The sequence below is a fragment of the Lepisosteus platostomus genome, chromosome 1, assembly GCF_059453375.1.
Source record: "Lepisosteus platostomus isolate fLepPlt1 chromosome 1, fLepPlt1.hap1, whole genome shotgun sequence".
Classification (NCBI taxonomy): Eukaryota; Metazoa; Chordata; class Actinopteri; order Semionotiformes; family Lepisosteidae; genus Lepisosteus; species Lepisosteus platostomus.
Genome location: NC_142611.1, coordinates 38,463,685 through 38,484,336, shown reverse-complemented (window position 1 = coordinate 38,484,336; position 20,652 = coordinate 38,463,685). Strand labels below are relative to the sequence as shown.

The 20,652-nt window shown below is 33.5% G+C and overlaps 1 protein-coding gene across 2 annotated transcripts in view; it reads left to right on the top strand.

Moving 5' to 3' along the window:
• tbc1d19 (TBC1 domain family, member 19) overlaps positions 1-20,652 on the top strand; it is a 60,751-nt gene that overhangs the window by 14,670 nt on the left and 25,429 nt on the right. For both annotated transcript variants that reach the window (XM_088628031.1, XM_088628040.1), the window contains 7 exons: positions 2,757-2,803; positions 4,876-4,986; positions 5,533-5,605; positions 12,214-12,252; positions 15,370-15,482; positions 17,971-18,045; positions 18,626-18,688. In XM_088628031.1, the coding sequence (XP_088484157.1) occupies positions 2,757-2,803; positions 4,876-4,986; positions 5,533-5,605; positions 12,214-12,252; positions 15,370-15,482; positions 17,971-18,045; positions 18,626-18,688 (521 nt within the window). The remainder of the gene's footprint in view (positions 1-2,756; positions 2,804-4,875; positions 4,987-5,532; positions 5,606-12,213; positions 12,253-15,369; positions 15,483-17,970; positions 18,046-18,625; positions 18,689-20,652) is intronic.

Sequence of the window (20,652 nt, the reverse complement as noted above, 5' to 3'; positions counted from 1 at the left end):
CATAGGTTGCAGTTTATACTCGGTGTGATTTGAAAAGGGTATGCAAACATTTGTTCATGATTGTGTAACTAAAATGTAAACGAATACCAATGTTATTTTAGAGGATGAGAACGGAATTAGGTGGCCCTACAGAGATTGAAAAGTACCTCAAAATTGCTTTCCTGCTGTTAGAAATACAGACTTTAATGGTGATTGATACATATTTTGTTAAATGTACAAAGTGAATCAAAATATTATTCTTGAAAATTTCCACAATTTAGGTTTTATTTCTCACTTGCATTTTCAGTTTTAATCATCTGTATTATTACTGGAACAGTTAGATGTAATGATTTAAAAGTTTGCCAGAAAACATATACATTATAAATGAATACAGTACTTCAAAGCTATTGATGTTAGATGCAAACAAATGTGGTGACAAAGTCATTCCTTGGAAGATTAAATTAATTATGGAATATTAAAAATAAAAGGAATTGGCTCCGGAGTAAGGCAACACTTTGTTAAAGCGACCGTTCTTTTAATATTTCATAATCAAGCTTTTGTTTACTCACTGATCGAGATTGTGAGCTGGCTTTAGATCCATCATGAGACAGGTTCATTTTACCCTACTGATGATGCGCTGTTGCAGCAGTAATCCAGCTCAGTACGAGAGGAACCACAGGTTCAGGCATTTGGTGTGTGTTCTTGGCTGAGGAATCAGTGGTGTGAAGCTAACATTTGTGGGATTATGAGTGAATGGCTCTAAATCTGAATCCCTCCTCAAAAGTATTATTTAATCACTAGCTGTTTAATCTCTCTCCTTAAGTAGAAGACCAAAGCAGATTCTTAATGTTTGAAAACTAAAAAAAAAAAAAAAACAATTCAAGAAAAGACTAGAATATCAAGTTATTGTGCAAGGCTGCGCAAATGTATTTAGACATATGCTTCAAAATCACATTCTTAAAATGGATAACCTGGCTTCTTTCAAGAAAGGATTGGGTGAAATAGGTCTACTAACATCTTTAACTTTTTATGTTCTTATCTTAGATACAATCAGGAGTTACAGATTTCAAACTCTTTCTCAGTCTCTATTGGCCTCACAGTGGCATCCCTAACCTGTTTACTTCATGCCCAGTTGCTTACTTTAAAGGAATAGCATCATCTAGACAGTGTCTGTATGTCTTCCACTTTTTAATGATTGACTATACCATGCTAATGAATTATAAAGGATATTTGAAATGTAATTATTTGACATTCTTTTATAAAAGGTATAATTTAAGGTATAATCAATATCTATCCATCCATTTTCTGTATCCAATACAGAGTTACAGGGGAGCCAGAGCCTATTCCATCAGGGCACACACAGACACTCAAACCAGGGCCAGTTTTACCAGAAGCCAGTTAACCTACCACTATGTACAGTATTTGGACTGTGGGCTGTAACCGAAAACCCGGAGAAAACCTATATAAACTTCATGCAGACAGCACCCGTCCACACCAATGCTAACCTTTGTGTGAGCGTGCCACCATACCAATATCAACATCAATACTGGAAAATTTGTCACACTGCAGTTTGATTGCTTACATTTATATAAAGTATCCTCTTAGACCTTGTGTACATTTACAGAAAATGGGTTTTGGAAAATTTTGGAATATTTGGAATTCACATCTTAGCTTGTAAAGTGTGCTTCTTTTTAGTGACAGCATCAAAATGAGGCCCAGCCATTTTCTGTTGAGTTAATAAGGTTGGACGTTACCACTAGGTTACCATCCCAAATTTAAATTGCATCCAGACTTCAGTATAACTGAAATTACTGACACAACAACACATTTATTACAAAACATGATGTCAGATACTAACACTTTAAACATCTGAAAACTGACTAAAACATAATTAAACTTTTAATAAACCTAAATTGTTATGCCAGAAGTTATTCATTTAACCAAAGTTAATGCCAAATTATAATTTTTTGCATACTTTTTAGTGTATTCACATGGAATATAAGGTTGTTTTATTGTGTTATCTTCAGTAATGGTAATGCCCCTGTCTTTACAATAAACCTTAATTATGAATGAGATGGTAACAACCTTAACTGCCAAGGTAAAACAGATGGTAGGTTTTAGAATAATCCTTTTGATGCACAGTGCCTAAAACAATAATCCTGTTGTTCTTCACTGCTTAGTTATAGTAGCTTACAGTAGCTATTGCTTCCTTATTCATTTTCAGACTGATTATTTCTTTGGTAAGAACTCCAGGTAACATTTCTGGAATTTATATACACTATGTTAAGACATTACAAGAAAAGTAACTGTTTAACCGCATTTTAAACATATTTCTTCCCTGAGATTAGATTGCTCTTCACTGTAAAACAAATATTTAAAATATCAACAGCAGTTAGCATTGCTGCCTCATAGTGCTGGAGCCCTGAGTTCAATTCCAGTGGTGCTATCTAAGTGGAGTTTGTATGTCCTCCTCTGTTCGTGTGGGTGCTCTGGTTTCCTTCCAAAGACATACTGGTAGGTTAATTATCTTCTGGGTTTGCCCTACCTTGTACCCGTTGATTGCCACAATAGGCTGTGGCTTCCCTGCTATCCTGAATAGGTTGAAGAAAATGTCTAGATGGATCATTTCAAATGCTGAAGACGAGTAGCATTCTGATTTAGTTTATCTCAGTGTTTTACCTATTGATATTCTTAACTGCAAAAACACTGCAAAATAAAATCACATGATTTTGAAGAAAATAAAATATTTCATTTTCTTTTTCTTTTTAAATTGACAGATTTAAGTCATTTTAGGCCTGTTTATGCTCCTAAAGATTTTCTGGAGGTAAGGATTTTTTTTTTCTGTTTAGACATTCACATGAGCAACATTTATACTGTATGTGTGTGTAGTATTTCCATGCATCTATTCAATATTTTGATATACAAACATGCTTTATATTTCCTATAATAACCAACTTCAATGTACTTATTCACTCATTCTTAACAGAAAGAACCCTACATTTTTTGAGGAAACATATTTAGCTATTAAGATTATCTTCTCTAGTAGAAGCGTAACTTAGTTTGATATGAGAAATGATAGATGGGAATGAGAAAGCAAGCAATATTCTAGAAATGTCTGAACATGAAGAAACTATTCACGTCTTGTACTGTAAATGAGATTTTGACAGTGACAATATAGGAGTTTAAATAAGCATGCAAAACAGTACTGGCAAATTATCACTTAATGTGACTTCAGCTTCTATGGCACATCAGACATTTTCTTTTAGGTATTCAGAATGAAAAGGACTGTAAGTGTAGATGTGTCCACTTTCTTGTATATTACCATAATACCATCCAATATGATTTTATTCAAACTTAATAATGGTTCACATCACACTTTGAAGTTACCTAACATCTACTGTGTGACATTTGTGATACAGTGCTCTGAGTCTTTTACCACTAAAAAAGTTCTCTATCTTTACTTTATGTATTTACTTTACATTTGAAATCTGTCATATTGAACAAGTGTCCTCAAATTCAAGTTTAGTGGAATGCTGTATGTGGCATATCACATTGTTACTCTGACATTCAAATTTTTGCCTTCACAGTCATTGTGTTACACTTTGCAGAGGAAAGAAATTTAATTTGGTATTGCATGTTTAATTAATGGTGCATATCTGTATACTAAAGGTCATTCATAATTTTTGGCAGCTTAGTACGTACAGTGCCCTTCAGGTTTATTCATTCCCTCAATAAAAAGGAAACAAAAACACAGAATGAGCTACACATTGCATAACATACTATATACTGTATGTCGTGCTAAAAGAAATTCTAAAAATGTTATACTGTAAAAGTAACGACTGAATAGGTCATAAGTGAATTCCAGAAAACATGATGATTCTTTTAAAAGAAGCTACATTGTGGAAATCTTGCTTTAATGTAGTGTTTTTGTTCCCTTTATATTGGGTATGAATACATCTAGAGGAAACTGTGTACTGTAATGTGCTTTTTATATTGACTTTGCTAGTTTCTAAATAAAATTTACATGTAGTAAAACAAATTTTTACTTTGGGATAAATCATTTCAAATTTGCTGTTTAATAAATGACAATTACATTGTGCTTCATTATTTATACTGAGAATTATTAAACTGCAGCAAAAGAGTTTTAAACCCATAGCATTAGTTGTGTTTTAATGCCTCTCAGTATATAAATTGTTAGGCTACTTTGTAATGTAAAAATTAATAATCTAAATCCAATAAATAGTAGAATATGTTTTAGAAATATTGTATCCCACGACGACCTTAAATACTTTGCACACTTCTTTCCCAGACTTGTTTGATATTGTTATATTTCATAAATGCATTTTGTTTTCTCCCACAGGCAATTTTCAGATGTCTAGGTGTTCGCCCATTTGGCCTACACAGCTTGTTTGTTTTTTAGTAGCTAGGTTCGCAGGAAGCACTTCTTTACACAAAGCGTTGCTGGAACAGAGCTACCCAGTAATGTTTTAAAAGCTCATACCCTGGCTTCTTTCAATAAAGCTTGATAAGATCTTTGGATCACTTGGATGCTAGCAACAAGACAATCTAGAGGGGCTCTCTTTGGAATCCTTCTTAAATTTGTTTTTTATGCATACTGTACAAACACAAAAAAATGATTGCTTGCACAACACAACATGCTAAAGTTAAATTGTTTATAACTTCTTTATTAAGTTGTTGAATTACTGTAGTGTTTTCTTTTAATGGAAGAATGTAACCTGAGTTGAGTTGGTTGTGTCTGTCGTATTCAATTATAAACAATTTTGATTGTTGCTACAGTATGTTTGTTTTGTTTTTATTCATATTTAAGATATTTTATTTTATTAAGTAATGTAAAAAGCAACTATGCCCTGCAGTATATTTGTGTTGTTTCCTCAGGTGCTTATCAGCCTCCGAAATCCAAACTGCGATAATAGTGATCAGGCTAACTCCAAAAGTCACTGGAGTTTGATCCAGGTTCCACTGAATGTTAAAGATATCCCAGAGCTGGTGGGTTTTTGTAAATGGGTATTGAAAATGTATGCAACTTATGCTGTGTTTGACAGAACCTGAGAACATAAGAAATGTTAATTTTGGAAAGTTAAGAGTTAAGTCTATAAAGTATGTGCTTGTCATTTTCCTAAGCAATATTACATTTACAATAGTACTTCAACTCTAGTGTATTAACTAATCTCTGTGCAAAAGGTATTGTCTATAATTGGTGCAAAATTGGCTTTCCATTATTTTTTTCAGTTATGCCTTTGTGTTCTGTTCAGTAAACATATTATGAAATATTCATTTATTGTATTTTCAGGACATGTAACTAATTCATTACTGATACCCTGATCCATATAATTAATGTGTACAACTGAAAAAGAAAATCAAGTTTTAATGTTTTTTACAAAATTTAAATTAAAAAAGTAATTAATTTCAAGGTGTTCTAGAGAAAAGGTTTTCTTCAGCTGTGTATCCACGGTGCAATATTATTTTTTAATATAATGTATTTTAGTATATGTAAATTTATCTTTAATAAAAACTCATTTTAAATAATTTTAGAGAGAAGCCTTCACAGAATTGGATCTGACAAGTGGGCAGCTGGGGATTGATGACCACACCAATGTGCTTCCAGGTTAGTTCAAAGGATAAGCTGTTACAGGAATGATATTTACTTAGAATATCTGAAGGCTTAGGTACATTTGTTTATATTAGTTTCTGCCAAGCCAGCAATTAAACACCTTTAACATTGTGCTTGGAGTCCGGTTTTCTCTTTTTTCTGATTTGATTTGCTCTGTGTTGATGGCATTTGTTGAATACTGATCTTCCTTTTGTTTCTTAACATTTAAGATTGCGTTTTCTATTAAGACAATAAAGAATGTGGTGGGTGCATGTTGTAGTGATATGAGTGTTTTAATTTACTATAACAATTAGAAAGTGGAACAGTAAATTAGAAGAGTATTTTAATGACTGATAGGAAAACAATCAAACATCCTAATTTACAGTCTTCCAAAAAATTCCATGTACTGTATTTTATACCGAAGACATGCGTAACAAAACAGAAAATGAATATAGAAGTTTCATATTCAAAGAGTGAGTTCAACTTTCTGCTGAGAAGACGAAGCTGTCTGGGTTTGTTTGTGGTCCGACTTGACAGCTGCTCGCTCTGTGCTGGGAGTGTCCCGGTACAGAGAGAATGGACAGTGCTTTGCCTAGCATTGTTGAGAACAGCTCTGCCAGAAGTTAACGTCACTGAACTTAGCCTTTAAAACAGTATGTTCACATATGTCTGCTGCTTGTATTGAGTCACAAGTGAGATAATGAGAAACTAGGCTTGGCCTGGCTATTACTTTTACTGAACATACACATGCAGCCATTCAGAGTGATGAGCTGGCTGCACCATACCGCAGTGTGATTCTGCATGCCAAATCATACTACCCAAAGAATCTTCACTGGCCAAAGAAGATTGATAGGTGGCACTTTTGGACAGGATCTTCATTTAATCAATTGCCCTACTTTAAATCCACTTAATATGGAATATATTAATATGGAATCGCAACTAAAATGAACTTTTGGTAACTGAAAATAAAAAAAAAATGTTTCTAAGCATTTTTTTAAATTAAAATGATAATGGTAGCTGAAAATAAAGAACAACAGTATTCCTCTTTCTTCATAAACATTTTCTGCATCAAAAATTTTAAAACCTCTTTCTGTGGTTATTTTGGGAAAGATGTGACATGTTGGTTTCAACAATATTTCCTGTGAATGCTTGCAAGGTTCAAGTTCAAAGACAATAACAACATGTACTTTAAAAAACATAAGTTATGTAAGTACTTATAAATGTTTTATTTATAATGTGCTGTTTTGATTGTGTTTCTCAGTAATTTTTGACACGTTTTCATTTAGTGGTTTTTATTCATATTATTTCATTTGAAACCACTTTTGTTTGGATTCACTTTCTCTGCAAGCAATTATAACATCTGCAGTTTTAATGGTTGTTTATATATATTTATATATTATATACCATGCTTCTATGTAGCATAATGGAAAATGAAAGGTTTGTAGTTTTCAATTTAGCTCTTTCAAGCAGAGTAATGCTTGGGATCAGTGGTGGAGTTCTTGCATGCCACGCAAGCAGTTTGTTATCACAAAGAATTAAAATTAATGATGTTATCATTTCTTAGGATGTTGACAAGAAGAAGTGAAACCAAACGATGTGTTTCGAAATGAAACGATATAAATAAAAAAGCTGAATGAAAACTTAATTAATCAAAATTATGGATTGGAAAAGTCAGATTGACAGTACAGTTGGGCAGAGAAGAGTGATCAGTTTGTTAACCAACCACAAATAGTTGTGTGCTAGCTTATAAAGTATGAGATCAGAGCTGATGATTGGTTGGAATGTTACCAGGTATAGTTCTGGTTCCCTACAGGTTCCTCGTTGGCAGATTTTCCTTTGGGTAATTGACAGTGAACATTGACCTGTCTTGGCAGAAATAGACTAACTAAAGTCAATGAAGCCCTAGAAAGAATGATTAAGAAAGAAGAAAGATGAATAGAAATCTCTGATAACACTTAATTCTTAGTATAATATGCCTAATATGCCTTGCTGCTACAATGAATTTGCTAAGAGAGTGCTTTCTATTTAAATCTGAATGGATGAATAACATTGATTGAGCTAGTCTAGACAGTTTAAACTTACAGGGGACATTCAGTAAAAAAATCAAGAAGAAATCATTCCAAACTACAGTTCAGAGAATAGTAGCTCTTTGTATAATAATTATGTGCTCTAAAAAACATGGTGTAAAGCCGCATTGCCAATCCCCAAAATTTATCCTCTTAGGCTTCTGAGTCAGCAAAGATGACTTGACTGTTAGTAATTAAAAGAGAGGTACACATGCTGACATACTGTATTCTGCAGTTCACCACAGCCATTGCTTCATTAGTGGACACATTAACATTTGTATTTGCACACAATCAGAGATTTAGGTTGTATAAAACACAGGAAAAAATTGTTCTGCATTCTTTTGAAATAAAATTGACATCTTACCTGCTTTCCACTTAAAATATTTGCATGTTATATTTCTTTGAACGGAATTTTTAAACATCTTAATATTTTGTCCAGGTAAGATTCTTATGTAATTATGTGGTAATATCCATTAAATATAATTACTGAAATTAGAAATGGGGGGGGGGGGGATAGAACACAACACATGACATTGTCCTACTGTAACATGTACAGTTGTATGCAAAAGTTTGTATGCAGTTGTATGCAAAAGCCAAATCACATATTTTGTTGATTTTCGAAGTGAAAAGAAGTTAACACAACCTCTGCAGCAAACATACTTAAACTTGACATATTTATGCAAATTGTAATGCACAGTTCCTATTTATTTACTGAATTTAACAGATTGAAAAAAATTAAAGAGTAAATGTGGCATGTGCAAAAGTTTTTGATCAGCTTTTGATTATTTTTTTTTAAGGTCTCAGTACTAAATTGACTCGTTAGGCCTTAATCTAAGTCAATTAAGGCCAGAGCTTAATAAATTATTTGACTTTTCGAACCTCTCAGGGTGTTGTGCTTACACTCAACAACCATGGCCTCCTCTAAGCAGCTGAGGATCAGAAGATAAAGATAATTGACTCTTAAAGCAGGGGAAGGCTATAAAAAGATATCTTAACGCTTCCTGCTTGCAATTTCCACTGTTTGAAATGTCATTAAGAAATGTCAGTTAAGGGGAACTGTTAAAGTCAAGACAAGATGAAAAAGACCAAGATATCAAGAGATCTCAGATAGAACTGCTCGTAGACTGGTCAGGAATGCAAAGCAAAACCCCCATATCACTGCAAGGGACCTGCAGGAAGGTTTAGCTGGCAAGGGAGTAGTGGTGCACCGGTCCACTGTGCAGCGTTACTTACACAAACATGATCTGCATGGAAGAGTCATCAGAACGAAACCTTACCTTTGATCTCATTACAAAAGTCGACATCTGAAGTATGCAACACAACACCTGGATAAGCCAGAGGTGTTTTGGAACCGAGTGCTGTGGTCTGATGAAGTAAAAATGTAATTATTTGGCTACAATCACCAAGGGTACGTTTGGAGAGAAAAGGAGAAGCATTTGAAGAAAAGAACACCTTGCCAACTGTTAAGCATGGGGGTGGATCTATTATGCTTTGGGGTTGTGTGGCAGCCAGTGGCACAGGACGTATTGTGCATGTAGAGGGAAGAATGGATTCTACTAAGTATCAACAAATCCTGGAAGCTAATGTCCCACAGTCAGTGAAGAAACTGAAGATGAAAAGAGGTTGGATATTACAACAAGACAGTGATCCAAAACATACCTCAAAATCAACCATGAACTACTTCAAGAAACGAAAGATTAAGGTTTTGGAATGGCCTTCACAGTCCCCAGACTTGAATATTATTGAAAATTTGTGGGTAGATCTCAAACATGCAGTGCATGCAAGATGACCTAAGAATATTTCTGAACTAAAAGTGTTCTGCAAGGAAGAGTGGGAAAAAATTCCTAAAGCAAGAATAGAGAGACTGTTAGCTGGCTACAAGAAGCGTTTGGAGGCTGTGATTTCTGCCAAAGGGGGTGTTACTAAGTACTGAGGTGCCCAAACTTTTGCACATGACACATTTACTCTTTTATTTTTTTCAATCTTTTTCAATTCAGCAAATAAATAGTAACTGTGCACTAAAGTTTGCAGAAATATGTCAAGTTTACGTTTGTTTGCTGCAGAGGTCGTGTTAACTTCTTTTCACTTCAACAAAAAACATGTTATTTGGCCAGGGGTGCCCAAACATTTGCAAACAACTGTATGCTAAACAACCAAGAAACAAGAGCTGAAATTCTTTGCTTTTGCTTCATATTAATCTTTTCATCTGAAATGCAAATGTAATTAGTGCACAGAAAAAATGATAAATTTCATTTTTTGTCCCAATACACTGTTCACTGTATACTGTATAATGATCTTGTGCATGATTACTGTATACAGTGGTGTGAAAAAGTGTTTGCCCCCTTCCTGATTTCTTATTTTTTTGCATGTTTGTCACACTGAAATGTTTCAGATCATCAAACAAATTGAAATATTAGACAAAGATAACACAAGTAAACACAAAATGCAGTTTTTAAATGAAGGTTTTTATTATTAAGGGAAAAAAAAATCCAATCCTACATGGCCCTGTGTGAAAAAGTGATTGCCCCCCCTGTTAAAACATAAATCAACTGTGGTTTATCACATCTTTGGAAAGCTGAGTTCAATTTCTCTAGCCACACCCAGGCCTGATTACTGCCACACCTGTTCTCAATCAAGAAATCACTTAAATAGGACCTGCCTGACAAAGTGAAGTAGACCAAAAGATCCTCAAAAGCTATACATCATGCTGCAATCCAAAGAAATTCAGGAACAAATGAGAAACAGAGTAATTGAGATATATCAGTCTGGAAAAGGTTATGAAGTGAACCACAGTGAGAGCCATTATCCACAAATGGCGAAAACATGGAACAGTGGTGAACCTTCCCAGGAGTGGCCGGCCGTCCAAAATTACCCAAAGAGCGCAGCGACAACTCATCCAAGAGGTCACAAAAAACCCCACAACAACATCCAAAGAACTGCAGGCTTCACTTGCCTCAGTTAAGGTCAGTGTTCATGACTCCACCATAAGAAAGAGACTGGCCTGCATGGCAGAGTTTCAAGACGAAAACCACTGCTGAGCAAAAAGAACATAAAGGCTCGTCTCAGTTTTGCCAGAAAACATCTTGATGATCCCCAAGACTTTTGGGAAAATACTTTGTGGACTGACGAAACAAAAGTTGAACTTTTTGGAAGGTGTGTGTCCCATTACATCTGGCGTAAAAGTAACACAGCATTTTAGAAAAGGAACATCATACCAACAGTAAAATATGGTGGTGGTAGTGTGATGGTCTGGGGCTGTTTTGCTGCTTCAGGACCTAGAAGACTTGCTGTGGTAAATGGAACCATGAATTTTGCTGTCTACCAAAAAATCCTGAAGGAGAATATCCGGCCTTCTGTTCGTGACCTCAAGCTGAAGCGCACTTGGGTTCTGCAGCAGGACAATGATCCAAAACACACCAGCAAGTCCACCTCTGAATGGCTTAAGAAAAACAAAATGAAGACTTTGGAGTGGCCTAGTCAAAGTCCTGACTTGAATCCGATTGAGATGTTGTGGCATGACCTTAAAAAAGCAGTTAAGGCTCGAAAACCCTCCAATGTGGCTGAATTACAACAATTCTGCAAAGATGAGTGGGCCAAAATTCCTCCACAGCACTGTAAAAGACTCATTGCCAGTTATCGCAAACGCTTGATTGCAGTTGTTGCTGCTAAGGGTGGCCCAGCCAGTTATTAGGTTTAGGGGGCAAACACTTTTTCACACAGGGCCATGTAGGTTTAGTTTTTTTTTTTCCCTTAATAATAAAAACCTTCATTTAAAAACTGCATTTTGTGTTTCCTTGTGTTATCTTTGTCTAATATTTCAATTTGTTTGATGATCTGAAACATTTCAGTGTGACAAACATGAAAAAAAAAAGAAATCAGGAAGGGGGCAAACACTTTTTCACACCACTGTATATTGCAGGTGCTATTGTTTTCTATCTGTTGAAAATACAGTAAAAGCAATGCAGCCTACATATCGTTTGTATAAAATAACAACATTTGTAAGCTAATCAGAATTTACCTTCTTTTCCATTTTAATAGGAAATGAGTTGTGTTTCACCAGATTCATTCAATTTTTTATTGATTATTTTTCTGTTATGTTATATGCTCTAGTCTAGACATTTGTTCCAAAATAAAATATATTTTGTAAATGAAAAATGTAGACCATGGGTGTTAACTTGTGTATAAACAGTAAATGAATCAAAACACAACTGTCATGCAGATTGACTGTATGGTGGCTCTTCTTTTCTCCTCTCTTTCTCTCCAGCACCTTAAGTGACCTTTAGAATAACAACAGTAATAGTGCCTTTAATCTAATCAGCAGTTTGAGTAATTGCCTAGTTACCCAGGTTTGTCTTAGTTCTAACAGTGTGCCTGTGGGTATGGTGAAAGGAAATTGACAAGATATTTGTTTTTACAAAATGTTTTTTTTTATTCCATTATATTTTTTTTCTTTGTGATAAACACACAATAAATGATCTGATTTCTAGCTATGAATATGAGTCAAATATTTTTTCTTACTCTCTAATCTTTTTTTTACATTTCTTTTTGTATCTACAGATATGTTTGAAAGTGAACACTTTAGTATTGGAAAGAAAGGTAAGATGAACAAACTGAAAAAAAAGAAACTTTATATGATAAAGCGTTTGAGAGCATTTTTTGTGTAGAAAGTACAAAATGAAACACTGTGTTCACGTGGTTTTGGAGCAGTTTCCTCCCACTGTCCACAGACATACGCTGTCCATAGTATATCCCAGCTTTCATCCGTTTCTTGCTGGAATAGGCTGTGGCTCCCTTGCAACCCTGTATTAGATAAATCTCCTAGAAAATGGATAGATGAATAGATAGAATGGATAGATGACATGATAGGTGGTTGAATGGTTTTATGCCATTTGACTTTGTTTTATGCTTACAGGCAGGTTTAAGAATGAATCAGTATTTACTTTGCTATACAATATTCATAGCCTTCAGCCATGTCCTAAGGGTCATGTTGATTGATGAAGAAGTAAAATGTCTTGTGTCTTTTTTAAGTGTAAGTGAAACTGATCACAAAGTAAGATTATAATAAAGGCTGATATGAACAACAAAACAAACTACATGAGACTACCTCTTGTTTGTAACCTTTAATCTATTCCAACATATGTTTGTCATGCCCAGCCAGGCAGCGGCTCACAGCCCACAGTAGCCATGTGGGAATGTAGTTCTCTCCCGAACTAACGCATTCCTCACTGGGCTCCAATTATTATTGGTTGCGTGCCAATTCACCCCTCCATCTACAAAGCCGGCTCCTCATTTAATCAACCCTGATTATCTATAAGAAACCTGAACTGCCACGGGGAAGACACTTTGTCATTTGAGCTCTCAGGGATTGCTACACACTGATCTGTCCTCGCGTCTCCTGTTTCTTACGAACAAAACCTAGAAAAACCCTGTTCTTCCTGAAATGGCTCATTTTCCTGCCTGTGTAAAAGTCTTTTTCTCTGCCTGCTGGCTTTTTCAGAACTTCTCTCCACCATTTTTCCTCCTTTATTCTCGGCAACCTCTCACAATCTCTGGAAATCGCAGAGCATCTGCAGTTGGATTGCCTGCCTGCCGATAGACACAGCTGTCATCCTGAGCAACTATATCGTAACAATGTTTACTTAGGATTCTTATTTTCTTTGTTTGTGTAGTATAGTCAAAGATGTAATTTTGGAATAAGAAATTGTACCTTTCATGGAGAATGTGAAGAAAGCATAAAGTGCAGGAATTTTTTAAGATCTACAAAAATAATAATAAAGGAATTGTTGCTATCCATTGGACAGGTTCCTAATGTGCTTATATCAAACTTTTTTTGTGAATTAGAACCACGGATGTAGAAATCAAAAAACTTAATACAGCCTAGAATTGGGGAAATTTTAGACAGGAGTTCATGTATTGTTTTTGATCAGTGAATTGAAACAAATTTAGACAACAAATAAGAGATGTAACTGTCGGGGAACACTTAATATGTCGGGGAACAAACTTTTTTAATATGTAGAAAAAAAAAAACTTAACTGGTTTGTACAAATTCCGGTAAACAAATTATTATTATTTGATCACGATCACAACTTTGGTTCATAATATGTAAACAAATTGCATCCAATGCCAGAGTTTTCAGTCATAGAACAAAAATACATAATAAATGAACCAAATCTTAACATAATTTGAAATACATAAAGGGAGAGAAAAAAGAAGAAAAAAATCAGAATAATTACATTATAGAATCAATAGAAAACAAGTGAGAGTCTGTCAGAATAGAGAAGGAAAGACTGTTACACTGTGTTTAACTCTTGAATAGGTCCTTGTGTTGTATATTTTTTCAGATTTCATAACCTCTTCCAGTTGAGTAAGTAAAGGTGTCTCTCCAGCAAGAATGCACAGGCCAAAGCTTGTCTTAAATGCCAAAGAGAGCTTTAAGGATGAGTGAAGTCCTAAAGAGACAATTTACAGAGCCAGCACTACACTTTCATCCATTAGTTTGCTGTTAAAAGCTGAAGTATTGGTTTTTAAGCACTGCCATTTGTGGAATAATGTAATACAGCCATGATAAAAATTTTAGCTTTTTTATTTGGACAGTAACCTTCAGTTAGTGGTCTGTTCTAAAAAATCTTTGACAAATTTAAAATAGAGAGTACTGTTAAGGGGTGAAATCTCAATGATGTAATTAGTTAATTACCACAGGGATCTGTACTAGGACCACTGCTTTTCTTAATTTATATACAGTTGTTGATCCAGATTCTTAAATAGTAAACTAGTCAAGTTTGCAGATGACCAATTTAGGAGGTTTAGCAATCAGTGTAAAAGCAAAATGAAATTAAAAAAGATTTAGTTGAGTTAATGACTGGAATATGTAAGTAAAAGTGTAGAATTTAGAATCCAGGTTAGTTACTCTATATTAAAAATGTGTAATGCACTAGTAAGGTCTTATTTAGAATGTTGCCTACAAGTCTGGTGACCACATTATAGAAAATATACTGCTGCTCTGGAAGAAGAGCAACCTATAGGTTCTGGTGCTTAAAGGAATGTCTTACACTGACAGGCTGAATGAAGTGAACGTTTTTAGTCCTGAACTGAGAAGACCTGTTTTCAAAAACCTTAAAGACATTGAAGAAGTCAACCAAAAAGTTGACTTTTGAGGGTATAAAACAAGCTACTAAGCCATATTGTTGATGCCAATGCCCTGGCCTCTTTCAAGATATGGCTGGATGAGATCCTTGGATCAATTAACTACTAACTACCAAATGGGCTAGGAGGGCCAAAATGCCTCCTCTCATCTGTGACCCTTTTTATGTTCCTCTTATAAGGTTATGTTTCAGAATGTTCCCTCACAATATATTCAGCTTATAGATAACTTCCATTTGAGTATTTAATTTTGTTGGAGTTAATAAAATATAGTTTGCTTTTACCCAGCATTTTCTTTAACATTATTTACAGATTGCCATTATATCACCATCTTAATTAGTATTTGCATTGGTTGTATTCCTCATGATTTAACTAACATCGTGTTCCTGTAAGATTCAGACATGTCATACAAGTTTTATGGTAGCAGAATGGAATGTAAGCTTTTTTCTGTGGAAAAACCTTAACAATCTATTTTCTCAAGTGACGTCTGACCAGAAATGTATAGCTAAGTACACTCATCCTATATTTATATTTCCTTGTCTGTAGATTGAAACTGTATTTCCTTTCTTTCAGTTCTAATAGAACAAGACAGTGCTGCAGCTGAGCAGTACAGTCGACAGGGCTGCCCCACAGGCCTGCGAGCAGAACTTTGGGCATTGATTCTCAATGTTACCAATGAGCCAGAGGTAGGATTTCAGCATGCACAGTGGACCTATTTACGACACCATTACAACATTGATATTGCATATCAAATCAATCAATGACAATAAACACGAAAATACGCCAAAATCAACCTTGATCTTGTTGTAAATAACTTTAAAATTGTTTTACATCATTTGTTATTTTACAAAATGGGATATTATCATCATACATTTTCAAGACACTAGATCTATCTGTTCATATTTACTAGTTAATAAGGGATATTTTAGCTTTGTGAAGATACACCTAAAAGGAAAGAACTGCACTTGCTATTTTATGAGCTTCCTAAATTAAGTAAAAAGGACTTAATAGTAATTTTTAAAACTCAGTTTAGAAGTTGTCATACAACCAAAAAATAACTGTACAAAATCTTATAGATTTAGCTTTATGTTAGTGATAGCAACATACAAGACAGGACCATTAGGATGATGTTCTAAATATTATATCAGTGTTTTCCATAGGTACTTTATTTAAGGATATTTCTGAACAAGTGCTATCATATAGAACAGTCTCAGTGTTCGAGAATGTTTTGTTTACTCTGACAGCCAAGCTACAGTTAAGACAGTAAAGACAAAGACCTTCTAGGACCTTCAAGGTCTTTTTCATCTTTTGTCCGCATTTATTAATGTGATTATTTTGTTAACAACATTTCAGAATATTTAGAACAAATGACAACTTTTGACATGAGTTATTTGTTTTGCTATTTTTAGTTAATAATCTGTTAATTAATCCTATTGTTGTGGATATTTAAAATACTTAAAGAATCAATATGTTACAGCATATTCCAGTAGGTACTATAATTTCCTCATTTGCTGCTCTCTTTTAATCAGTATGGAAACAAGGACTGCCAACAGTGCTGCTGAGATGAAGATTAGCAGACCTGCCTTTAACTTGATAAATAATAGACTACTAATCTGATGTTTTTAAGAGAGTCCAAGTTGCATCTTGGCTATAAATTCACTATGATGTTTATAGAACCAGTATAACTTGTCTTAGCTTTGAAATGCTAATGTAATCAAACATAAGGCAATTTAGCAAAATTATCTTAACACCAGTTAACTCCATGTGTGGTAAATGGCGTGTCTTCTGAAATTGTGTAACCACCAGTCAGCAACATTTGCCCTTTTTTTGGAAGTTCGACCCTGCAAATGTTACATTGAGCAGCACCTTGGTAATATGTTTTCAAGTGGTTATATGATGCACACAAAATGTCATAACGTTTCTTGAACTTTCAGATTGTTTATACAAACCCAGATTTTCACTGTAGAAGCTTCTTGGTTTATGCTAATTGCTGAACACAGTTAGACCAGAAATAATCTTATTGAGTAAATGTAAGATGGGGGTTCCTAATAATTGGATCTATTTTATTTTCCATGTTTGGAATAATATATATATTTACCTCAATACTATAACTCATATATAATTATCTATAGAATAGAATACTAAAAAAAACTTTTTTTTTTTCCTCAGTAACCAGTCAGTTTGTTAAAGTCCCCTAGCTACTACATGTTTTACAAATTACATTGTGACCACCACAGACTATTATTCTGAAAAGTATTGGTATAGTAAAACAAACCAATGTGAAAGGTTTCACAAAATTAAATGGAGATCTTTGCAAAAATTGCTGTTATGTTAGTCAGGAATCAAGTTAAAGTAACAGGAAGCTATTTGGCATTTTTGTGTTAGGTTCTGTTTGTCAGCATGTAAAAAAATATTGTAGATGACACTTTATTTGAGAAATATAAACAATACATTAATCTGGCTTTTCAGCAGAATGTCCCAAAAATTAAGTAAAGCTATTTTTGTTAGTCTATGTCCAGTGTTAATTGAACCAACTGTTATTTACTAGTTTTTATAAATGTACTGTAACTGTAGTATATCAATCTTACTTGCCTGGAATATTTTTCACTCTATTCAATATTCTATAAGTTACCTGCTAAGCTTAACAAAAGCATTTACCCAAGAAAAAATCCATGTAATTTTCTAATTTTGAATTGTTGTATGTACTTCCATTATTTGTTTCTTTCAGTCAGTAGACACAGAGGTTCATTATCAACATTATGCCACTTGGGTTTCCTGTCCCTTTTAAAATCCCTTAAGTTTTGTTCAGTGAGCAGGGAAATTGCTTTTGTTTCTGTATTAAGAGTTTTTGTGTATCTAATCTCTGCTGAATGTGGTTGCAGAACACAGTGTTTATGTATATGCTGTCTCACTTTGAACTGAAGAGACATGTTTCTTCCAAACATTGTGTGACTATAAACATTACTGGTAGAAATCACTACATAAATGTCAAAATAAAAAGTACCATTAATGTTTTAATGGGTCGAGATAGGTAGTGTTCTAAGAGAAAATAATAAATGCATTTCTTTCAAAAATATTCTTGCACAGTAGTTTGTTTTCAATCCCATTGATTTGGCATAATAGTCACTTGTTATCTAATAAATGGTGATTATTTTTGGTATGTTTCTTTAACAGGATATAATGTATTATGAGCAATTGAAATCTGGTGTCGTCCATCATGACCTTTTAGTTGACAACCTAATATACAAGGTATGGCTCCCAAATACAATTTTGTTTGTAGAGGTTAAGATGTGAATCACTGTTGAATTGGGTCCTTGCTATTTGTTAAAATTTTCTTTTAGAGTGAATTAACTACTATATATAACAAACAGATATTTACTGTAACTATTAATAAGCCAAAGTATAAGTTTTAAACAAAGTTTTACAACTGTAAGGATACTATATATAATTTAGAAAATCCTTATAGAAAATGTAATGCTGTCTTGTAGAACCAGTATAATGCGTTGTTTTGTCCTCTAGACAAAATTTAGTGAATTAAATTTAAAAAAGGATAGTATTAGTTTAAAGTGTTTCAAAACATTTAGTTTAGTGTAGGCAATAGAAGCATTTTAACATGCATGAACTAGTTTGAAGTATGATTTATCCAGTCGTTAAGGTAGTTTATTCATCCATCGAATTTAATTGTTGGTGTTTTAAGTAACATTTCAATGAGCATAAAAATATAAACATTTTAAATATTAGACAAAGCAAATCATTCCTTTGGACTTGATCTATTCAGTCTCAAAGATGTATATTTACATTTGTTTCTGAACAAACCACTTTTTAACAGGATGTTAAACTGACAGCCAGTAACGATGATTACTATTTTGTGTTTGAAGATTACTTATATCAGGTAAGTACTTGTTTCTTTGCTTCATCACTTCAGTTAGTCCAAGTAGTGTAGTCTCCAAGTAGTGCAGTCTACTACTAATCCAATAGTGCTGGATTTTGATTTCTAATTACTTTAAAAATGTTTGAAGCAAACAGAAGCTAAATGTGATAAAAATACAAATATTTTTTTGGTGCATCTAGTTTTTCATTTATGCCTAAAATGGCACATGATTCCACAAAATAGAAAAGAATGCTATTTTAGTTAAGAATCAGATTACCAGTGGGAATACAGATTTAATGTTTATAATATTTCTAAATATTGAGGAGTAGCATTAGAGTTTAAAAGTACTGAAAGAGCTCATTAATAGTTTCACATTCACAATAAATAGTGAATTTGATTAATGAGGGAAAGGAGTAGTGATGATTCTGTAAATAATAAAACCATTAAAATAAGTAATCTGTGTTCTTACTACTACTATTCTCTCTGCCACCACATGAATGTTTGACATGGAATATCCTGCTCTTCTTCTACTCCTCTTTAAGATAACCAGCCAAGGATTGCTATCACTTTGGCTGCCATGTCTCCAAGGTTTTATTGATTTTGATAGTTTGAAGATAAGTCTTGTCCATTTTTATTCTTTGGTTAGGTCTTTTCATTCTTCTTATAAATGCTGTTAGACTCAATTAAGCTTTTCACAGTTATATCAGTAATGGTTTCTTGTTTTGTGATTGGTAGTTATTAATGTGGATGATCAATGATTAAATTGAGTCCCAAACAATAAATTAACCATAAAAATGGCACAAGCTCACACACTTATTGAGATGAGATTTCTGTACAGTATTAGGAAAATACATTTGGAATCCAGTTTTTGTTTGATTACAGGATAACTTAGTGTATTTATTTTATCTCCAAAACAAGTTTCAACAAAAATATATTTTGAAGTTGAAACAGTTTTTAAATTACTGTATTTCATTCTACTTAAATTGTAACTTTAAGGTTAAGGTACAGTGGCTATCAAAAGTACTCACCTCCCTCTGACTTTTTTACATTTTATTGTGTTACAATATGAAATCATATTAACTGAGAGTGTTTGCTAATAATTGACAGAAAACACTGACAAAAAAATCCCATTTAAACACATTGTGTTTCTATATTGTAACACAGTAAAATGTTGAAAAGTCCAAAGGTGGTGAATACTTTTGATAGCCAGCGTATTAACCTCTACTTACTCCTTTGCAGCTTGTACACTGATACATGTCCCTACTTGAATATATTACATTCTGATACTTTCTTAGGTGACTATTAAACAAGTTTGATTTGAGGTCATATTCATTAGTAAATTATTGCATTTGTTCCAGCTCAATTTTTCTCACATTTCTGAACCTCATTTTTAGATAATAGAATTTCAATGTCAAAATCAATAACAGGCAGCAATCTAATATATTTCACAGATAATTATTTAATAGAGGTAATACTTATCCTTTTTAGATATGGCTTTTTAGTTTTGCTTGTAGATGTGTCTTTGAACTAACATGCTTACAAAATCAGTAAATATAGCATTGAAAAATGCATTTTATTTTCTTCTAGTAAAGCAAAGCTACATAATGTGAAAAATAATCATTTGGTAAAAGCATCGTTAAAAAAATCTTTAAATGCATGTTTGAAAGACAGTGTGTGTGTCTGTATTTGTGTTCTTGGACAACTCAGCATAATACTGATAAAATTTGATTATAAACATTTTTTATTTTTATTTTTATTTTTATTTACTGTTTAGTCATGATTGTAAGTGCAACAATTTGAATATTTATTGCCTGATTACACAGATAATTTTTGTAACACATTATTGTTTAGCTTTTGTCATTCACATTTTTAAGATGTGTTAACCTACTGTAATGTTCTATAAAACTGACTGCCACATCATTTCAGTTGATGTGGTTCTTTTACATTACATATAAATTCAACATGATTTGATCCTTTTTATATTG